At 67.3% G+C, this 18295-nt stretch overlaps 3 protein-coding genes across 3 annotated transcripts; 2 read left to right on the top strand and 1 right to left on the bottom strand.

Annotated features, from left to right (window-relative positions):
• Positions 1 to 855: 855 nt before the first annotated feature.
• On the top strand, positions 856 to 2899 carry LYPD2 (LY6/PLAUR domain containing 2). The gene is made up of 3 exons (XM_077846621.1): positions 856 to 1026; positions 2098 to 2217; positions 2635 to 2899. Exons 1-3 carry the CDS (start codon positions 960 to 962, stop codon positions 2838 to 2840), a joined length of 393 nt encoding a protein of 130 aa, XP_077702747.1. The 5' UTR covers positions 856 to 959; the 3' UTR covers positions 2841 to 2899.
• A 3519-nt stretch (positions 2900 to 6418) lies between these two features.
• On the top strand, positions 6419 to 9873 carry SLURP1 (secreted LY6/PLAUR domain containing 1). Its single transcript, XM_077847499.1, has 3 exons — positions 6419 to 6651; positions 7067 to 7186; positions 7519 to 9873. Exons 1-3 carry the CDS (start codon positions 6591 to 6593, stop codon positions 7677 to 7679), a joined length of 342 nt encoding a protein of 113 aa, XP_077703625.1. The 5' UTR covers positions 6419 to 6590; the 3' UTR covers positions 7680 to 9873.
• Positions 9874 to 10162: 289 nt separating this feature from the next.
• On the bottom strand, positions 10163 to 14315 carry THEM6 (thioesterase superfamily member 6). Its single transcript, XM_077847498.1, has 2 exons — positions 13782 to 14315; positions 10163 to 11710 (listed from the first exon to the last, which is right to left on the bottom strand). Exons 1-2 carry the CDS (start codon positions 14292 to 14294, stop codon positions 11597 to 11599), a joined length of 627 nt encoding a protein of 208 aa, XP_077703624.1. The 5' UTR covers positions 14295 to 14315; the 3' UTR covers positions 10163 to 11596.
• Positions 14316 to 18295: the final 3980 nt, after the last annotated feature.

Genomic DNA, 18295 nt, shown 5'->3' with positions numbered 1-18295 from the left:
GGCAAGAGGCCCTGGGACCTGCCAACAATCCTCCCCACCCCAGGGCTCACCCTGGCAGCCGCGGGCTCGGTGGAGGGTGTGAGAGTCACAGACGGAGCACGTCCTGGGAGGCTGAAGTGCAGGCACTCTGGGGGGGGGGGGCACACGTGTGTGTGTAAGCATGTGCACACGTGTGGGTAGGGGAGTGGCTGGAGCCCCACTTCCATCCTGTCTGGGCCTTGGACAAGGACCTTCCTGCCACCTCCCTGCCTGACAGTGGGAGAGGACACTGGGGACACGGGGATTAGCATCCCCACAGCGACCCTGCCCCTCCCCTCCCCCGCCCTCCGTGTAGCACTTTTCTGTTGACCCAGCACTTCTCCTGTCCTTGTCCCCTTAAGCCTCTGAGTTCACTTTGGCTGGTTGTCCGGGCAGAAATCTGCCCCCATGTCACTGTGCCCCATGACACTGTCTCAGAGGAGCTGGGCGGGGGGGCATCAGGGCACCCTGGTAGCATTCAAACCCATAACCACCGGACCCAGACTCTGCCCTGGAGATAGGCATGGGGACCCAAGCGGGAAGGGTGCGGGGCAGAGGCAGGAACCAGGGTGGGGGGTAGGGGTGGAGGAGGAAGGAGACGGTGGGGAGCCCAGGAAAGGGAGTCACAGAGGGCAGTGAGGACCTCCAAACCACAGAGGGGGGCCCTCGGGGCCGAGGAGGGACCCGGGTTCTGGGAGGGAGAGAGAGTGATGGGAAGGGACAAGGAGGGCAGAGGAGTCCCCACAGAGGAACGGGGCACCCAGTGGAGGCGGGAGGGCCTCAGAGGGCGGGAAGGGCGGGCCTCCACATCTCTGCCACCCACAGGAAACCCAATCCCACTAATCCGCCTGGCTGACCGGTTGGGTGGCTGCACTGGGTGTCCGCTGGCCCGCAGGCAGGCCAGAGGTGAGCGTGCAGAGGTGCGGTGTGAGGACCTGACCATGATGGGGACTCGGCTGGTGCTACTGGTGCTGTTGCTGGCCTCCTGGGGCGAGCGTGGAGAGCGTGGTGAGGGGCGCTGGGCAGAGGGGTGGCGGAGGGGAAGCGGGGAGACCCAGGAGAGGCGGGGCGGGGAGCGGGCTGATTGGGAGGGAAGGGCCCAGCCCTGTGCTGAGCCCCGTGCCGAGCCCCGCGCCGAGGGAGAGGCCTGGGGCGGGCTGGGTGGGCTGGGTGGGCAGCACCAGCCCGGGGAGGGGGGCCGGCTGGGGAGCCCTGGGAGCAAGTCCCTGGGGCCACGGGCACGGGCAGGGCCGTCAGCTGGAGAGGGCATGGTCACCACCCTGCCCCCCGGCTCCGGCCTCGGGCGTGTCTTGGGGAGACCGGGAGGCTCTGCCAATGGGGGCTGCCGGGGGGTCTGAGAAAGCAACTGGGGGAGACGCCCCCGCCCCTCGGGGCCCCAGCCCAACCAGAAGGGGAGCTGGGCAGAGCGGGCCCCCGCCAGAGGGAAGCTGAGGTCAACTCGAGGGACACAGGGACACACAGAGGGGCAGAGGAGCCTGTGGCCTCCATGCGTGGATCAGCACGAGCCAGCCAGGCCCCCCGGGCTCCCATGGGGTGGGGTGGGGAAGAGAAACGCTCCCCGGGGCCCCACCCCTGCTGGCCCGCACCCCACCCTGCCTGGGGCCCTGGGCTGTGGCTCTGCCCGCCTGTGGAAGCTGGCACCTTGGGAGCCCTGGGCCGGCCTGCCCTGTACCCCACACACCTTCTCATCTGTGCCCGATGCACACTGCAGCCCTCTGGGTGCTGCTCTTTGCTGGTCAGGACCCGAGGGGCTGTCCGGCCACTCCGAGGCCACCCTGACCCTTCCTGACCCTGCAGGGCTGGCTGGCGCCCTGCAGGCACCTTCTCGATGCTTCCAGAGCGGTCCCCTCCCCACCCGGGCCCCGCAGGCCGAGCCCATCAGGGGCACCCTCTGTCTCTATGGACTGCAGCTCAGACCTCCCAAGTCCTCCCAGGGGCTGGGTTGGTGGGCAACCAGAACCTGGATGGCACTGTCCCCCTCAAACCCGGGCCTCCAGGACAGAGGGCGTGGGGAGGGGCAGGGTCGGCCTGATGCATCCTCCGTCCCTCCTTACCCAGTGGTGGCCCTACAATGCTACACCTGTCATGAGCCTACTGCTGTGTCCAGCTGTGCCACCATCGCCACCTGCGGTACCAACGAGACCATGTGCAAGACCACCCTCTACTCCCTGGAGACAGGTCAGCGGGTGCTGGGTGGGCGGGGCTGGGGTCCCAGGGCGGAGCTGCCTCCAGGACAGTCACCCCAGGCCAGCGATGCGCAGCAGGCAACCACCGCCTTAGCCATTTGCTAAAGGGTTTTTGGTCCAAGCAATTAGGCCTCCTTCCCTCCTCCCTTCTTTCCTTTAATGGAAAGGAATCCTCGCCTTGCCTGGGGGTCACCTGGAATGGGCTTGCCTCATCCAGCCAGGACCCCCTGTGCAAGTCGCTGTATCCTCAGAGCAGAGGCGGCACTCAGCCCACGGTGGCGGGAGAAAAGAGGAAGGGGGGACGGGTCACGGACGGCCTGAGAGGCAGTGCTGACCCGCCCTGGGGGTCACGGGGCAGGGCGCGGGGGCCCGAGGGCCGAGCTGACCAGGCCCCCAACATGGCCCACAGTGTACCCCTTCCTGGGGGACTCCACGGTGACCAAGTCCTGCGCCAGCAAGTGTGTGCCCTCGGACGTGGACAGCATCGGCCAGACCCGGCCCGTGTCCTGCTGCAACACGGAGCTCTGCAACCTGGACGGGGCTCCCGGCCTGGACGGCCGCCGCAGCCTGGCCTTGGCGCTGGCGCCCCTCCTGCTCTGGAGCCTCGGCCTGTAGCGCACCCCCGCCGGCCTGGGCAGCCGCCCGAGCGCCCCTGAAGAAGCCTTGTCCCTGCACCTGGCCTCCTGAATCTCCTTTCGGGCAGCTCTGCTGCTGGGACCCGGGGTGGGGGGCCTCCAGCTGCGCGTCTGGCTCTGTCAGCCTCGTGTCCCCCTCGGGCCCCGTCTGGCTTTGTCAGTCTCGTGTCCCCCTAGGGACCCTTCTCAGCCCCTCCTGGCCTCTGGGGTCTCTCTGGGGCCCTCTTGTCACCCACATGGCCGCCCTCGTCTGCTTCCTCCCCGTGTCCCAAGATGTGCTAAGCAGGGATGGTCACTAGGCCATCAAAGCGGGCAGGGCTCTGCTCCCTGGGCCCTGTGGGGGCAGAGAGTGGGTTCCCACAGGCGGGGGCAGCACCCCACCTGCCAGGCCCAGGTCACACATGGTGGCTTCTCGGTGACTGATTGGGAGAAGAGACAGGCCCAGCCGGGTGGAAGGAAGGTCCAGTGCACTGAGAGTGGTCTGGGTCTGGGGTTGCTCCATGAAGGCCCCCTGCCCACTCTCCCGGCCCCTAGTGACATGTCCCCTTATGTTGGGTGGCACCTCCACCGCCTGCCTTCTCCAGGCCCACCGAGCCCACTCCCTGGTGCCCTGGGCAGCCAGGCTCCAGTGCAGAGGGGACCTTCACTCTACCTTGGCCCTGGGCACACATCCTCCGGCTCATCTTCCTGGGAGTCACCTGCCCCGCAGGCCTCTCGTCCCGGAGGACCCCTTGCCGGCATCCAGGTTGGGCCTCAGCACTCGCACGCACACACGCTCACACACGTGGTCCTGGAAACACAGCGAGGGCTCGGCACTTGAGGAGGGACGGACCCCCCCAGTGCTCCCACCCAGCGCTGGCTCCTCCCCAGGACAACCTGAGGGAGGCGAGAGGGGAGGAGAGGCCAGAGCTTTCAGTCACCCTGGGGCCTGCCCCTCGTCTCTGGCCTCCTGCTCCAGCACCTTCTCCTGGCCCAGTCCTGGGAGGGGGCACAGCTCCTTCTAGCTCACCAGGGTGCTCCCGCCGGCCTCCGCCCTGAGTCCAGAGAGCCCTCGCCACCAGCCCTCACCCTCCTCCCGGGACTTCCTGCTCCGGGATGGGGAGGGCAGCAGCCTGGACCCGATGCAGCACTTTCCTGGCCCAGGAGACACCCCATGCCTCTGACAGAGACCAGTGGCCAGAAGGACCCCTCTCCCTGGGACCCCAGGAACCCCACACCTCTGCCTCCTGTGGCAAGACCTTCAGTCTCAGGGGCTCTGTGGTCCTGAGCCAGCTCCTGGGGGACAGAACCCCACTGCCCAGTGGGCCCCCCGTGTGTCCAGCACAGACTGGCCACACAGCATGGCCACCATGTGCCCCAGAGCCCCTCGCGCAGTCTCCAGGACTGGCAGGGAGCTCGGGAGGCTGGGCTCGGCCAAGTGCTGTCAGCGCGCCTGCGTTTGGGGTTGTGGCCCTGAGCTCTGACTGTCACAGGGGAGGCACCGTCCAGTAACTCATCACGCCTCTCCCCTGGCGTTTCTTGTGTCTCCCACAAAGGCAAGGAGAGTGGCGGGGCCACTTGAGCCCCACAGCCTGGTCTGAGACACACACAATCCACACACACACACACACACACACACACACACGTGCACGCACACGCACACACACGGCCCTCCAGGCAAACACGGGAAGCTGTGTGCCCCCCTCCCGGCCGCCGCTCCCACCTGGCCTTCCCTCCCCTCCAAAGCCAGAGCAGGGCCCTTCCAGGCAGCCCCAGCAGCCTGTGGGGTCTCTCGCCCTCCTGCCTAAGCCCGTCCCAGGTCCACGCCCCCCTCGTCTTTACGGCTGCCCTCAGGCGCTGAGGCCGCTCTGCCTGGCTGATAGGTGGAAGAAAGGGGGTCAAGGGCTCATGAGCACACTGGCCACGCAGGAGGTCAGGCGGGGCCAGGACCCACTGGATCCATCAGACTCCACACACTCCCTGGCTCCTTTTGCAACATCCTGGGCGCGATTGTGGACCCGGCCCCGGGGAGGGGCCGCCCCGGTGCTGTCTGTGCCTGCACCTGCCGTGTGAGGCCCAGTTGTCGGAGCTGCAGCAACCGCCGTCTCGTCCTTTGCAAGCAACGCCCTCCCTTTGTTTCCTCAGTCCACAGGACCAGGTCACGTCTGCCCTCGAAACTGCCCTAGGTTCCCAGTCCCATCCTACAGACAGGAATGCAGTCTGGAGGGGCAAGGGAGTCACCCCAAGGCCGCACGCAGAGCCAGTGGCAAAGCCAAGACCAAAACCCAGGCCTCTGGAGTGCCAGCCCAACCTCCTCCCAGCATGTCATCCTGCCTGGAGATTGGGGTCTGACTCCATACCTTGCAGCGGGGCCCACCCCCCCTCCACACACCCAGCCGGCAGCACGCTCGCATTCCTTCATCTGCCACCTACCCATCCACTTGCTCTTCCGTCTACTCATCTACCATCTCCCCCCATCTTTCCTCCCTCCATTCATGTACTCTCCAGCCATTCACTCTGCCCTCTACCCATCCACTCCCTCAAATACCACCCACTCACCCACCTGCCCACCCATCCATCTATTCACCCATCCATCCAACCATCCACCCATCTTCTCATCCATCCACCCGTCTACCCATCCATCTACTCACCCATTCACCAACCCACCCATCCATCCATCTGCTCACCCACCCACCCATCCCTCCACCATCCATCCACCCATCCATGTACTCACCCATCCATCCATCCATCCATCATCTACCCACCCATCCATCTACTCACTCACCCATCCACCCACCCAACTATCCATCTACTCACCCACCCACCCTCCATCCATCATCTACCCATCCATCCATCTACTCATCCATCCACTCATCTACCCGTCCATCCACTCACCCACCCATCCATCTATCATCCACCCTCCCAGCCACCCATTAGGCCCTCAGAGGACAGAGGAAACAGAGTCTGGAACACCAGGATGACCTCTGGATGAGGGGCACCTGGACTGGGCCATATAGCATGGGGAAGACTTGAGGCTAGGATGGGAGAGTAGAGACGGTGCCCACTGAGACGCAGAGGTGTGGGCACGGGAAAGCCTGCGGTGGGATATGGGCAGTGAACAAAGTCAGAGAAGGCTATCAGGCCGGGAGACGGGGTGGGCAGGATCCTGTTGTCTGGGGCCTAAAACCTGGAAGCTCAGGCTTGGTCTAAAGGTCATTTGTAGGGAAGGGGCTGGCAGTGATTGTGGGGCCTGCCTGGAGCCTCACACCCATCATCCCGAGAGGAGCCTGGGCTCCCACCCCACCCCACATGACACCATCCCCTTGCCTCAGCAGACACTCCCCCTCCTCCGCACCTGGCCTGACTCCCCACCTCCGGGCCTGTGCTTGGGTGGGCACCTGTGTCAGGGCAGGACATCCAGGTGTGAAGGACACCGGTCTTGGCCCTGGCTGGGTTTGAGATACACCAAGTCCAGACTAGGGCCTGATGAAGGGAGCTCAGTGCCTGTGCGGTGTCCATGTGGGCCACCACCAGGTGGGCTGGAGCCACGAGGGGTCCCACTGCCTGAGGGTCTGTGAGTGAGGCGGCCTGCCTGCCCACCATCCCGCCCGCTGCCTCCCATTCTGCCCTGTGCCACCCTGCTGACTCACAGCCACTTCCGCCACCACCCTGGCTTGCGCCGCAGAGGGGAGGGTATAAGTGCCCAGAGGGTGGCCCCGGCACTGCCTCTCCCAGCTTCCGAGCACAGCAGATGGCCCGGTGCGGGGCTGCACTCCCGCTGCTGCTCCTTGCAGCCGCCAGCTTGCGCACTGGTGAGTGGCCAGGTGGTGGTGTGGCTGGCGAGGGACCCGTCTCAAGGCCTCACTCGGGAGGGGGCCCTTCAGGGGCTTGGGCAGAAGGCCTCCTTCAGCCCCTACTGAGCTCATTTCCCTTGGCCTCAATGGGCTTTCTGGGCCCTAGAGCCTTCACCCGGGACAGGTTCCCAGGCCCCATTGTCTAGGCAGGGAGACCAAGGCTCAGAGAGGAACGCAGTGTCCAGGTCCACTGGTCAGAGCCCTGGGCCTGAAGGGCCTCAGCAAGGCGGGCTACCTCCCCAGGCAGGGGTGGGAGGGGAGACGGGCCAGGTGGGCACTGGGGGTATGCCCAGGGGCGAGACCCTACGGCCTCTGCTCTAGCTTCCGAGAGGGCTCTCAAGGCTAGGTGATGAGTTTGCCCATCCCTGCCCAGGTGAGGCCTTCAGATGCTTTACCTGTGAGCTGCCCACACCTGTTTCCTTATGCAAGAACATCTCTGTCTGCAAGCCAGAGGACACGGCCTGCAAGACCACGCTGCTGCAGATTGAGTCAGGTGAGTCTGGCCCACAGCGGTCTGGGGGGTCCACTGCAGTCACCTTCCCCACGTGGTCCTCAGGCCTGGAGGTGCAGGGAGCTGCGGTGGAAGGCCCACAGACGGGCTCTGTGCCGCAGAACCCCGGGCTCCTGCCCCCAGGCTACACCGCGGGCCCCAACAGGGGCCTGGAGGGAGCACGGACAACTTCCCAGGCCTGGCCATTAGTTTGGGGGTCACAGGGTATCACTGGAGGGGTCAGGAAGGATTAGATCAAGTGCATGGAGGTCGGGGCAGCTGGGCAGGCCCGGGGAGTAGAGGAGCAGGCCCTGACACCTGCCCACGGCCGGCAGAGTACCCGTTCCACCAGAGCCCCATGGTGACCCGGTCCTGCTCCAGCTCCTGCATAGCCACCGACCCCGACAGTATTGGGGCCGCCCACCTCGTCTTCTGCTGCTTCCATGACCTGTGCAATTCAGTGCAGGCCAGCAGGCTCCTTGGCCACCTTCCCTGAAGGTCCTGGCACCAGCGGAGGTCACCTCTACCCACTTCCGTGAGCTTCCCGAGCCTCAGGTTAATCATGGGACCCAAAGGGTGAGAGCCTTGCAGGGGGCACTCTCTGGCTCCCACCCTGGCAGAGAATAAAGCAAGCCAAGGCACAGGCGACCCCGTTCCTTCCTGGGTGCCGAGAGCCCATGGAGCCTGGCTGCAGGAGCACTGGGCTGAGTCGGGCCACTCTGGGCACTCGGGCTGTTTGGACTCATTTCATGGAAGGGGGAGTGGTGGCTTCGGGTGCGAAATGCATCCTGGGCTGGCCTTCGTGGAAACCAGTCCCAGGGCACCTCAGAGCACGACCAGCTCCTGAGCCCAAGGGAAATCTGCCCCTACTCCCGCCCCCCAGGTACGAGGGAAGCAGGAGTGAAGGGTGCGTATGTCCGCCCTGGGGCGGGGGGTGGGGGCTAGGAGCACAGCACATGGTCTCCCGGAGGGGGCACGGGGTGGGCTGCGTCTGGGCCAGGTGTCACCCACACACCTGGCCTCACTCACCTCCCCTGACCAGGGCCCACTGAGTCCTTGGCCCTGGGGACAGCCAAAGTGAGAAGAGATGGGGTGTAGGAGGCGCTAAGGACATGCCAGCTTGGCCCAGACACCAAGGGCCAGTGCCGGGCCCTGCACCACACTGGACATGCGGCACCCGGGGTGGGGACGGAGGGGCCAGACCTCGGACCCTGTTTCCCCTGCAAGCTGCCCACCATCCCCCCCCCCCGCCCCCGGCCCTGACCTGGCTCGGCAGCCCTGGGGGGAGGTGGGGCGGGAGCTACGCCCGGCGCACTGGCAGCCTCGGAGCCTGCTTGGCCCCAGCTGGCCGCCACCCCTCCCTAGGCCCCGATTCCCACTGGTGCCCTCTGGGCCGGGCAACTTCCAGGTTCTGCATCTTGGCCAGCCTTCCCCAGAGCTTCTGCAGCCAGGAGCTCCAGCATCCACTTGCCCACTCCCCGTGGTGAGATGGGGCCCTGGGCCCAGTCCTCCAAATCTGGGGTCCAGCAGCTTTCCTTGGGCTGGGGCCGCACAGCTGACAGAGGGTGCCCCTGCCCAGAGCCCGTGAGCTCGGGCGGCCACCAACGCAGCCGAGCGGCCTGAGCCCAAGGAAAGCCCCTGACGTCTGCAGGCCTGAGAACGCCTGCCAGCCCTGCATATCCCGCTCTCTCCTCGGGAGCTGGGGACGCCACGGAGGAGGCCTTGGGACGGCTGGCCCTGGCGTACCCACAGCGGGGACAGGAGCTGCTCACACAGCTGGGGGCACTTGTGGCCTTGGGATCCAGGAGTTGTCTGTGGGGTCACAGAGAACACAGGAGGGGAGATGCCCACGGGTGATCCGCTCCACAGGCAGGATGGCTGAGGCTGCTCAACGCCCTCTGCCCCCCGGCCCAGCCCTGGGCCCTCGTCAGGATCCTCCTCCCTGGTTGGAGCTCCTCCAAACAGAACGAGTGAGACAGCCTCCCCTCCCGTCCCCACTGGCTGGGGCGTCTCCCTTGAGTTGACAGAGAAACCCCGGTGCCCCTGGGACACACAATGTTCAGCCCAGATGCCCCCAACCATCCTGAACACCTCCTAACACAGACCCTGCCTCCCAGCCCCTGCCCTGCTCCAGGGTGCCAGCTGGCCGCCACCACTGCAGGGACCTGCTGGGACCCAGACCCACTGTGTGCACACCGCTTCCTGTCCCCAGTCCCACCGTGTGACACCTGGGGTGACCTCCACGCTCCCCCACCCCCCGTATGTGCCCCACAGGACCTGCACATACACCTGTTAGACGGGCAGACACAGACGTTCCACACGGATACCCAAGCACCCCTGTAGGCCAGGCACCGCTGCCCAGGGTGGGTGCGAGGCCCAGCCTGGCCAGCCCCAGGGCCCAAGGGCCAGGCGGGACGTGGGAAGAGCTGAGCTTCAGCCGACCTCCCTCGGCCTCAGCCAGGCCGCAGCCTTCCCTCCCCAGTGCCCACTTCGAATCCAACTGCCGGTTCTCTTCCAGGCCCTTGGAGCAGGTGGTCAGGGCACGACGTGGCCCATAGCGCCCCTCACCCGCCTTATGTGCCGGCCCCACCTCCTGCCCTCTTTGAGGGACTTACGGCACGGGACCTGGGGGACCCCACCTCCACCCGTTAAGGCCCACTGACCTCTGCCAACCTGCCGCCCCCACCTCACCCCAGGAAGCCCAGAGTCTGAGGCCTAACCTCCCAAACTCCTCTGGGGGATCCTGGGACCAAACCACAAACGTGCACCAGCCGCTGCAGCCTGGGAACGAGAGCATCAGGGCCCCGGGCCCACATTCTGTGAAACAGAAGCAAGTCGTGCCCTGCCCTCCTGGTCCCTGAGGTCACGGGATCCCGAGAAGCTCAAACAGCGCCCCACCCCGGAAGACACCACAGGGAGTGGCCCACGGCTTCCCCAAGGGACCAGGGCTTCGGGAATGAGGACTTCCTCCAGCACACGGACTTTAAAAACCCTTTAATCTCGGGTTTTCTTAAATAAAACAAACGTTGCAGCTTTCCCTTGCGGCTGTAAGGCAGACGTCAGCGAGGGGGGCAGGAGGGGGGCAGGAGGGGGCAGGCGGGACGTGGGTGGGCTGCGCTTCCAGCTCCAGCTGGCGGGGCCCGGCAGGGCGGGGAGGGGGGTGGCCCCAGCCACACCACGGGCTGGTGGGAGCAGGTGCGTGGTGGCGGCCGCCTCGTCCTGGGTGAGCAGCAGTGCCACCCCCGGGGCCTGAGCCGCGTCTCCAGCCACCCGGAGCGAAGGCTCCCGGCTCTGCCCACCCGGCCGGGCCGCTCTGCGCCGGGTTCTGCTCGTCCCCGGGCCTCCTCGGCAGGAAGGCGAGCGAGGCGGCGGGGACAGGCAGCTCGGCTGGTGTCCCAGCAGCTGGTGACCCTGACAGGGAGCCCCTCAAGCAAAGCCGTAAAGACCCTTCCCTGGCCCCAGCGCTTGGAGGGAGGGAGGAAGTCCCCAGAAGGCAGATGGGGATGACAACCCCAGGAGCGCAGGCCAATGAGGTGAAGGCCCAGAGAGGACAGGGCCCTCACCACGGTCAGAGCACAGCCCAGTGAGCACCCAGTGGTGTAGAGAAGCGAGGGCAAAGTGCAGAGGGCATGTGGGCACAACCCTGCTCCCTGCTCTGCTTCCTCGGCAGCAGCAGGCCCAGCTGGGACGGGAGGCTCACCACCAGTACAGCCACAGGAGACTCTGCACCCCCCGACCTGCACTGGGCCCCCGCACATGCTCCGACCACAGGTCCTGCCCCCACCCCAGGGGCGCCCCTGTGCCCTCTGGTGGGTCTGCCTGGCCCCGATTACCCAGACCCCACCCTGGGCCTGCCCCGCTGTCACCTGCGGCCAGAGGGATCTGCTGTTGTGATCAGGCCCCACCCGTGCCCCAGGGCTGCTCTGGCCTCACTCCTGCCACAACACTCCCCGCCCCACCCCCAGCAGCTCTGTCAAACTCAAACTCCAGACTCCGGGGCTCAGGGTGGTTCCAGCTGGTCCCTCTGGTCCCTCTGGCCCCAGCACTCTCCCGACTTGAGCCTACGGAAGCCTGGCTCCATCAGCAGGTGGGGCCAAACCCTCTTCCCCCCAACAGCCCACAGGCCGAGGGCCCTGGGCCTCCCACCTTCCTCGTCACCTCCACCCTGAGGGCAGAGCTGGAGCCGGGCACCTGTGTCGCCCTCGTCCGGTGCCCAGCGTCGTGTGGGGGCAGGGGAGGAGCTTCCAAGACCAGCAGGGGGAGGGAGGGCCAGAGCGTCGGAAGGGGGGCTGGGATGCAGGCCACTCCAGTGGGGAGACGACTCTGTGCCAGCCCACTCTGTGCTCTCTGCCCCTGACATGCAGGGGCGGGTGGGCAACTGCCCCAGGGCGAGGCCGGTGGGGGGCGTGGTGGTCACTGGTCCTTGACCACGTCACTGAGCCCGCTCTCAGCCCTGAGCAGCTGGCTGCTGGTCTCGTTGTAGGCGATCCAGTGCCGCAGGTCTTCTGGCAGCTCCGGGGGTTCCACCTGCAGGGGGAGAGAGTATGATGCCCACGGGCACCACTGCCAGTGCGGCCAGCAGGGGTGCGGGCAGAGTGCCCAGCCAGGGTGTTGCTTTCACACCACTGGGCCTCCCGCCGTGCTAGCTCTCAAGACACCATCCTCCTTCACCAGGCCCGTGTCCCCAAGAGGGCCACACCGGAGGCCACGCCCGCTGCAGGGAGAGAAGTGACAAGAGACAGGAGGCCCAGAGGGCTTCAGGAGTCGGGGGGGGGGGGGGGGGTGCGGGGGGGGGAGGATAGCAGGGCGGAGAGGAGGCCGTCAGAGCGCCTCTGCTGGCAGAGTGCTGGACAGGGGCCTGCCTGGGGCCCCTCTGTCCTCAGTGCATCAGGAGAGGCTGAGCCTGTGGCCCTGGGCCTGACTACTGTGTCCCCAACCCTGCACACTCAGCCACCAGCGCGATGGGGAGGCTGGCGAGACGCAGGGTGAGGGGAATGCCCGGGTGGCTCAGGGGCTGAGTGTCTGCCTTCAGCTCGGGGCATGACCCCGGGGTCCCAGGATTGAGTCCCGCATCAGGCTCCCTGCAGGGAGCCTGCTTCTCCCTCTGCCTGAGTCTCTGCCTCTCTCTCTCTCTCTCTCTCGTGAATAAATAAATAAAATCTTAAAAAAGAAAAAAAGATGTAGGGTGAAGCCTGAGCGGTCAGAGGCCTCGTGGACAGGCTGCGGGCGTTTCAGGGCCAAGGGCAGAAGCACGGGCAGAGGCACTTGGGGCTGCGGCCCTGGCTGGCCCTATAGACGGGGGAGCTCTGCTCAGCGTCCCTGCCAGGCTTTTGGGAGCACCGCCCTCCCAGCCCGCTGCAGCGACCAGCTGCAGTGCCTCTGTCGCCCCAAGGTCACCCTAATTTCAGCAGGCAGGATCACTGGGCACTGGACTTGGATGGCCTTGCGCTAAGCCTGGGGTTCTGTCTGGGGCCCCCCCAGGCCGTGGGACTCCTCCGGGGCCCCCCTCCTGCAGGAAGAGCTCTCTTCTCTCTTTTAACCCCAGCTCTTGGTCCCCGATTAAAATCCTTCATGGCCAGTGACTGCCCATGCCAGCCTCCTAACATGGGAAGGGACGTATGGAGCAACTCTGCCCCCACAGGGTGGGCAGCATCCAGGACCTCTGGGGGTGTGCTGAGGCAGAGAACCAGGGAGCTGTGCCCATGGCCCGAGGTGTAGCCTTGAGCAGTTCCCACGGCCTCTTTGAGCCCCAGTTTCCCCACTTCTGATACGGGGGAAAGGCTGGCCTGTCACAATGAAGGTGAGCTTGTGACCCTCCTTGCTCAGGAGGCGCCTGTCCAAAGCCAGAGAGGGCAGTGCCCTGGTTTAGGGCACTAGGGGTTGGGGCAGGCTCTGCCTTTGGCTTGGAGGCTCCAGGCAAGTTTATGGGAACCCGCCTGAGGCTGGGGCCTGCCTGGAAACGATCGCCGTGCTGGTGCCCTGGCTCGTCCCCAGGGCCCCTGTTGCCACGCTGCAGGAGCAGGCTGTGCTGAGCTGGGAGGAGCGGGCCCTGGGGAGGGTGCTCCGGCCCCACACAGGCGCTGCGGGACTCTCTGCAACTGGGAAGCAGAAAAGCTTCTCTGGGGCTTAATCCCCTGGGGCCCAAATCCAGGTGACGGGTGACCCGACCCCTCAGCTCCCAGCTGTGTGAAGGGCAGGGGGAGGGTGGGTGTCCTCAGGTCCTTGGAACTCCCCGTAACCTGCCCTCTCACTGACCCCACCACTCGCATTCTGAACCAGGGGCCGGAGACGGTGGCTCCAGAGTCCAAACCACACAGCAGCACCAGGCCTCAGGCTCGTCTGGGGCTCCCTGTTCTGGAAGAGGTGGAGGGGAGGGCGTGGAGTCCGAGGGGCAAGGCTCGGCCGCGGCAGGAGCGCATGGAGCCGATTCGGGGGCCCTGGGAGTTCCCGGGAAAGGGGCGTCAGTGGAGGGAGGCCCTGGGCCCGGAGGAAAGGCCGGAGGGGCGCTCAGAGGCAGGCGGGCACCCGGGGGGCTCAGGCAGCTGGCCTGGGCGAAGGGGCAGGGCCTGGAGCCCCGGGGCCGGCGGAGGGTGCTCACCCGGCGCTTGCACAGGTGCCGCACGACGCGCTCCGGCGAGGTGCCCAGCACGTGCTGGCGGGAGCGCAGCAGCGCGCACACGAAGCCGTCGCGCAGGCTCACGAAGCGCGCCTCCAGGTAGAAGGCGCGGGCGTCCCAGCCCAGCAGGCGGGTGCGCACCTCGAAGGGCTCCAGCAGGCGCAGCGAGCGGCGGTAGCGCGCGCACGAGGCGGCCAGCACGGCGCGGGCCCCGAGCGCGCGCAGGGCCCCCAGCACCCCGCAGCGGGCCAGGTGCGCGGCGCGCGCCACGTCGGCCTCGCGCAGGTAGCGCGCGTTGTTCATGTGCAGCAGCAGGTCCAGGTCCGAGGGCAGCACGCGGCCGGCGTAGCGCTGCTCCGCCAGGAGGTCGCGGACGCGCGGCTGCAGCAGGCGCGCACGGAGCACGGCGCACGGCACGCGCACCAGGTACCAGCCGTCCAGCAGCGCGAAGTAGGCGAGCGCCACGGCCAGCGACGCCACGGCCAGCCCCAGCATCGCGGCGGGGCGCGGGGGGCGCGGGGGCGCGGGGGCGCGGGGGCGCGGGGCGCTGCTCGCGGCGCTGCCGGGGTCCGCGCCCCGCCTGCCGGCTCTCCCGGAGCGCCGCCGGGCCCAACCACCTCGCGGGCCGGGCCGGGGAGGGACGCGCCGGAACCCGCCGGGGCCGCAGGCCGGAGCCCCGCCCCCCGCGCGCCGCCCCCCCGCGCCCGCAGTGGTGCGTCCCCCGCGCCCGCCCGCCCGCCCCGCCCCTTCCTCCGGGCCGCGCCACGGCGCCCTCTGGCGGTGGCTCCCCGCGCTGCAGGCGCAGGAGGTTCCGGGCTGGGCCGCCTGGCGGAGCCGGAACCCCGCCTGCCCGTGTCCCCCCCGCCCCCCCCCGCCTGCCTGTCCCCTCTCACCTGCCTGTCCTCCCCCGCCTGCCTGTGTCGCCCCCCGCCCGCCTGCCTGTCCCCCCTCCTGCCTATCCCCCGCCTGCCTATACCCCCTCCTGCCTGTCCCCTCGGCTGTCCCCCTGCCTGTCTCCTCGCCTACCTGTATCCCCCCCACCTGTCTCCCCCTTAGCCATTCCCCCTCCTGTCTGTCCCCCCACCTGCCTGTCCCCCCCGCCTGTCCCCTCGCCTACCTGTGTCTTCCCCCACCTGCCTGTCCCCCCCACCTGTCCCCCCTCCTGCCTGTCCCCACCTCACCTGCCTGTCCCCCCCACCTGCCTATCCCCTCGCCTACCTGTCCCGGCTCCTGCCTGTCCCAGAGACTCAGACCCTGGCCTGAGGGGGGTCACAGCGCTGGCGTTTCCTGGCCCAGGCGGCAGGGCCCTCCGAGAGCGTGGGTGCAGTGGTCCCCGGGGGCATGGCCTCGGGACTGCTGGAGACCGACCATCCCACGCCCCTCAAACATCCAGGGGCTGGCTCCCCACCCCCACCCCGCAGGGCCACGGCCCCCATGCCGGGCAGCGGTGCAGGGTGCGTCCCGGTCTGGCCCCTACGGTAACCCAGCTCATCACCCCCAGGTCATCTCAAACTCATTCCCGAGCGCTCCCATCCCTGGTGCTTTCAGAAAGGGAACCAGTGACGCCAGGGATGGAGGCTCAGAGTCGCAAATGTGCAGGACTCTGAGGTGTTGTAGCCCCTGGCGGTGGAGTGTGGACGAGCAGCCTGTAGCCCGCACTCCAGCCTCCATCCCCTTCTCTGCATCCCTGGGGAGGAAAGCCCAGAGGGGGTCTGTCCTGCTTCCCCTGCCCCCCACGGCTGGCCGGTCCCCGGGGAGGCCCCCTCCGCAGGTCTACCCTGGAGCCCTGGAGAGCACCGCCCATCCTGAGAGGCGGCTGAGCTTTCATCCAGGCCACAGCAGGCCTGGGCTCGGGTTAACTGCCCTCTGAAAGGGGGGGCTCCCGGGGCAGTCCCACCACAGCAGGTGGCTTCCCTTGCCCTGGGCACCCTCTGGGCAGAGGCCGAGGTCTTTACTTTTCTGGCCTTGCTTCCAGGGCCAGTGGTTGGTAGAAAGGGACCTGGGTTTCCTGGATCCTTGGATCTGCTTGGATGCTCCCGGGGACGGGAAGCTCATTCTCTATGGCCTAGGAACCGCTGGAGGTAAGACAGGCCTTCCCCACGTGGGGCTCACACTTGTCTCTGTCGTGCTGGAGCTGTCCCGGCTCAGCTCCAACCACCTGTCCCCGAGGTGGGTGGCAGCAGGATGGCAACGTCCTGAGCCCCCCCCCCCCCCCCCCCCCCCCCCGCCTGCAGCCGCTCTGTGAGTGCAGCCTGGTCACTCACCTGGTCTCATTCTCACAGGGGAGGGGCCGCCCCCAGAGGCCTGTTCTCAAAGCTTCCTTGGGAGCTTCTGCCAGCCACGCTGAGCCCCCCACCAGATGCACACCGCAGGTACCCTTCCCTCTGCCAGGGACCCTCCCCTCCCAAGGTTCCCCTCCCTGACCCCCAGACCATGAGGTTCCCAGAGTCCCGGGCTCACCCCGCTTTTGCACAGGCTCAATTATGTGAGCCGGGGGTGCACCTCCTGCTGGCCCCTGAGAGAGGAGGCCGGGCAGGGCCTTGTGGGCCTCTGATGGTGCAGGCCCAGGGCCAGCACGGTCCACAGCCCACTCGGGAATGCCGCACGAAGCAGTTCCTTCTCAGCTCCCACCATCCAGCTGCTTCGGTCCCACACAGCAGACACGGGTGTCCCGGGGTGGTCATCAGCACATTCCTGGGGGTCCCGGTCAGGCCAGGGACCATTGGGCATCGGACCTAGAAGCCCCTCCCTCTGCACTGGCTTGAGGTACGTGAGCCCTGGGAACCGCGCAGGGTGGAGGAGCTTCGGGGTGTACTCCTGGGTCCCCCGATTCCTCCAGAATTGTCCCATCTGGGTAGCGCCTGGCGTTGCTGACAGAGGTGGCTGCCGCCGGGGTTCAGGGCTCCCAGGGTGCAGGGAGAGGGGGAGTGCGGGCTCGTGGCGCCATGCAGCGGAATGGGAGCCACGGTGCCAGCATTTGGAGCGGCGCCCCCTCCAGCCCCATTCCCAGGCCGGCCCCAGGCCTTGGCCACTGTCACACTGCCCGTGAGGGAGTCACCCTGCGAGGCCAAGGGGGGTTGAGAGGGTCCAGAGCCGTTTGTCTAGGTTCCCCCCGGGGAAGGGGGGCGGGGGGCCCGTATCCAACTGGGGCCTCAGGTCCGCGGAAAGGGAGAGGTCGCGAGCTGGTGGTGGCTCCGCTGCAGCTCTGGGATGTGCTCCGGGGGACAGTCAGCCTGTTGCTCCTGCGGGGTCACCCGCTGGGGCTGTTTTCTGGGTGCCGTGTGCCCATGCCTGGGCTGGGGGCAGGAATGCTGCGCCGTGAGGCAGGCCGTGTGTTCCACGGGCTCATGGTGACGTCCAGGCAGCCGGCCAGCTCGGGGGCTCAGGGCTAGGGTAGCAGCACAGAGCCGGGCCTCGCACAGAAGGGCGCCTCCCCAGGGTGCCCCCCGCCACTGTGGCCTTTGTGGAGTGGGCAGATGGGGTCCCAGCTCTGTGCCCTGCAGCTCTGGGGACTTGGCGGGGGCGCCAAGCCTCTCCAGGACTGGCGAGGGGCGCCAGACACCCGTGCCCCCCCGTAGGGCCCCCGCGCCCCAGCCAGGGATGCAGGGCTCTTTCCTGTCTAGCTTGCCTCCTGGCTGCGGCTGTGTCCACCCTGCGTGGCCTCAGGATGGGAAAGAGGGGAGCCCTGAGGAGGTAGGTGGGCTCCCCGCAGCGGAGAGAAGGGGCTGCGGAGACCCAGGCCGAGGGGGAGGTGGGGCTTGGAGCCAGATGCCACAGACGGAGCCTCCCGAGGCAGCGGAAGTTCAGCTCTTTGCCCGCCCCCCGCTTCCTGGCCTCCAGAGGGGCTGCTGTGTCACCCCTCGGCAGCCGCCCTGCCCCCACTCAGCAGCCCTCCCCCTGCACCCCAAGTCCAGCCAGGGAGGGGTGGCACCTCGCAGAGCAGGGTCCGGGCTGCTGACCGACACAGTGACCTGTGCGCCCGGTCCTGGGCCAGGTGGGCCGGGTGCTCTACAAACACCTGAGTGATCGCAGGTGGAGGCCTCGCTGGCCCGGGGTGGGGCATCGATCCCGGCCCTGCAGCGGCCAGACAGGCCTGGGCAGATGGTCAGGCCGAGCCAGCAGGCCGGGGGCAGCACGGCACGGGAGGCTGGGCGTGACACCAGGGCCAGCGATGCCCACCCGGGGATGCCCCTGGAGGCCTGATTTGGGCTGAATGAGCCCACCGGGGAGGATAGCTAGGAGCCAGCCCTGTGCCCCTGGGTCGGCTCCTTCACATCCCTGCGCCTTGGGTTTTTCCCTGTTCAGGGTGGTTGGGAATCAAATGCTCGCACGGGAGGCCCGTGGGGGAGCCTGGGCCTGTGGCAAATGGTACACTTGCTACTGTTGTCACCTATTGTGATTGATGCCAAAGGCCCAGACGGCGTCCCCAACACCGTGACTACTCAGGAAATGGCATCGTATAAACGACCCCAGGTCTGTCCGGCCAGGGGAGCCCT

This window comes from Canis aureus, chromosome 14 (genome assembly GCF_053574225.1).
Source record: "Canis aureus isolate CA01 chromosome 14, VMU_Caureus_v.1.0, whole genome shotgun sequence".
Classification (NCBI taxonomy): Eukaryota; Metazoa; Chordata; class Mammalia; order Carnivora; family Canidae; genus Canis; species Canis aureus.
This window is presented reverse-complemented; position numbering and strand designations above follow the sequence as displayed.

What these genes read in the sequence shown, in the direction of transcription:
- THEM6 (XM_077847498.1), bottom strand. Translation starts at nt 14,294, where the DNA reads ATGCTGGGGCTGGCCGTGGCGTCGCTGGCCGTGGCGCTCGCCTACTTC. An exon ending in GGCACCTGTGCAAGCGCCGG is followed by an intron (nt 11,711 to 13,781) that starts GTGAGCACCCTC and finishes CTCCCCCTGCAG; the next exon opens with GTGGAACCCCCGGAGCTGCC.
- SLURP1 (XM_077847499.1), top strand. Translation starts at nt 6,591, where the DNA reads ATGGCCCGGTGCGGGGCTGCACTCCCGCTGCTGCTCCTTGCAGCCGCC. An exon ending in AGCCGCCAGCTTGCGCACTG is followed by an intron (nt 6,652 to 7,066) that starts GTGAGTGGCCAG and finishes ATCCCTGCCCAG; the next exon opens with GTGAGGCCTTCAGATGCTTT. An exon ending in GCTGCTGCAGATTGAGTCAG is followed by an intron (nt 7,187 to 7,518) that starts GTGAGTCTGGCC and finishes CACGGCCGGCAG; the next exon opens with AGTACCCGTTCCACCAGAGC.
- LYPD2 (XM_077846621.1), top strand. Translation starts at nt 960, where the DNA reads ATGATGGGGACTCGGCTGGTGCTACTGGTGCTGTTGCTGGCCTCCTGG. An exon ending in GGGCGAGCGTGGAGAGCGTG is followed by an intron (nt 1,027 to 2,097) that starts GTGAGGGGCGCT and finishes CTCCTTACCCAG; the next exon opens with TGGTGGCCCTACAATGCTAC. An exon ending in CCTCTACTCCCTGGAGACAG is followed by an intron (nt 2,218 to 2,634) that starts GTCAGCGGGTGC and finishes CATGGCCCACAG; the next exon opens with TGTACCCCTTCCTGGGGGAC.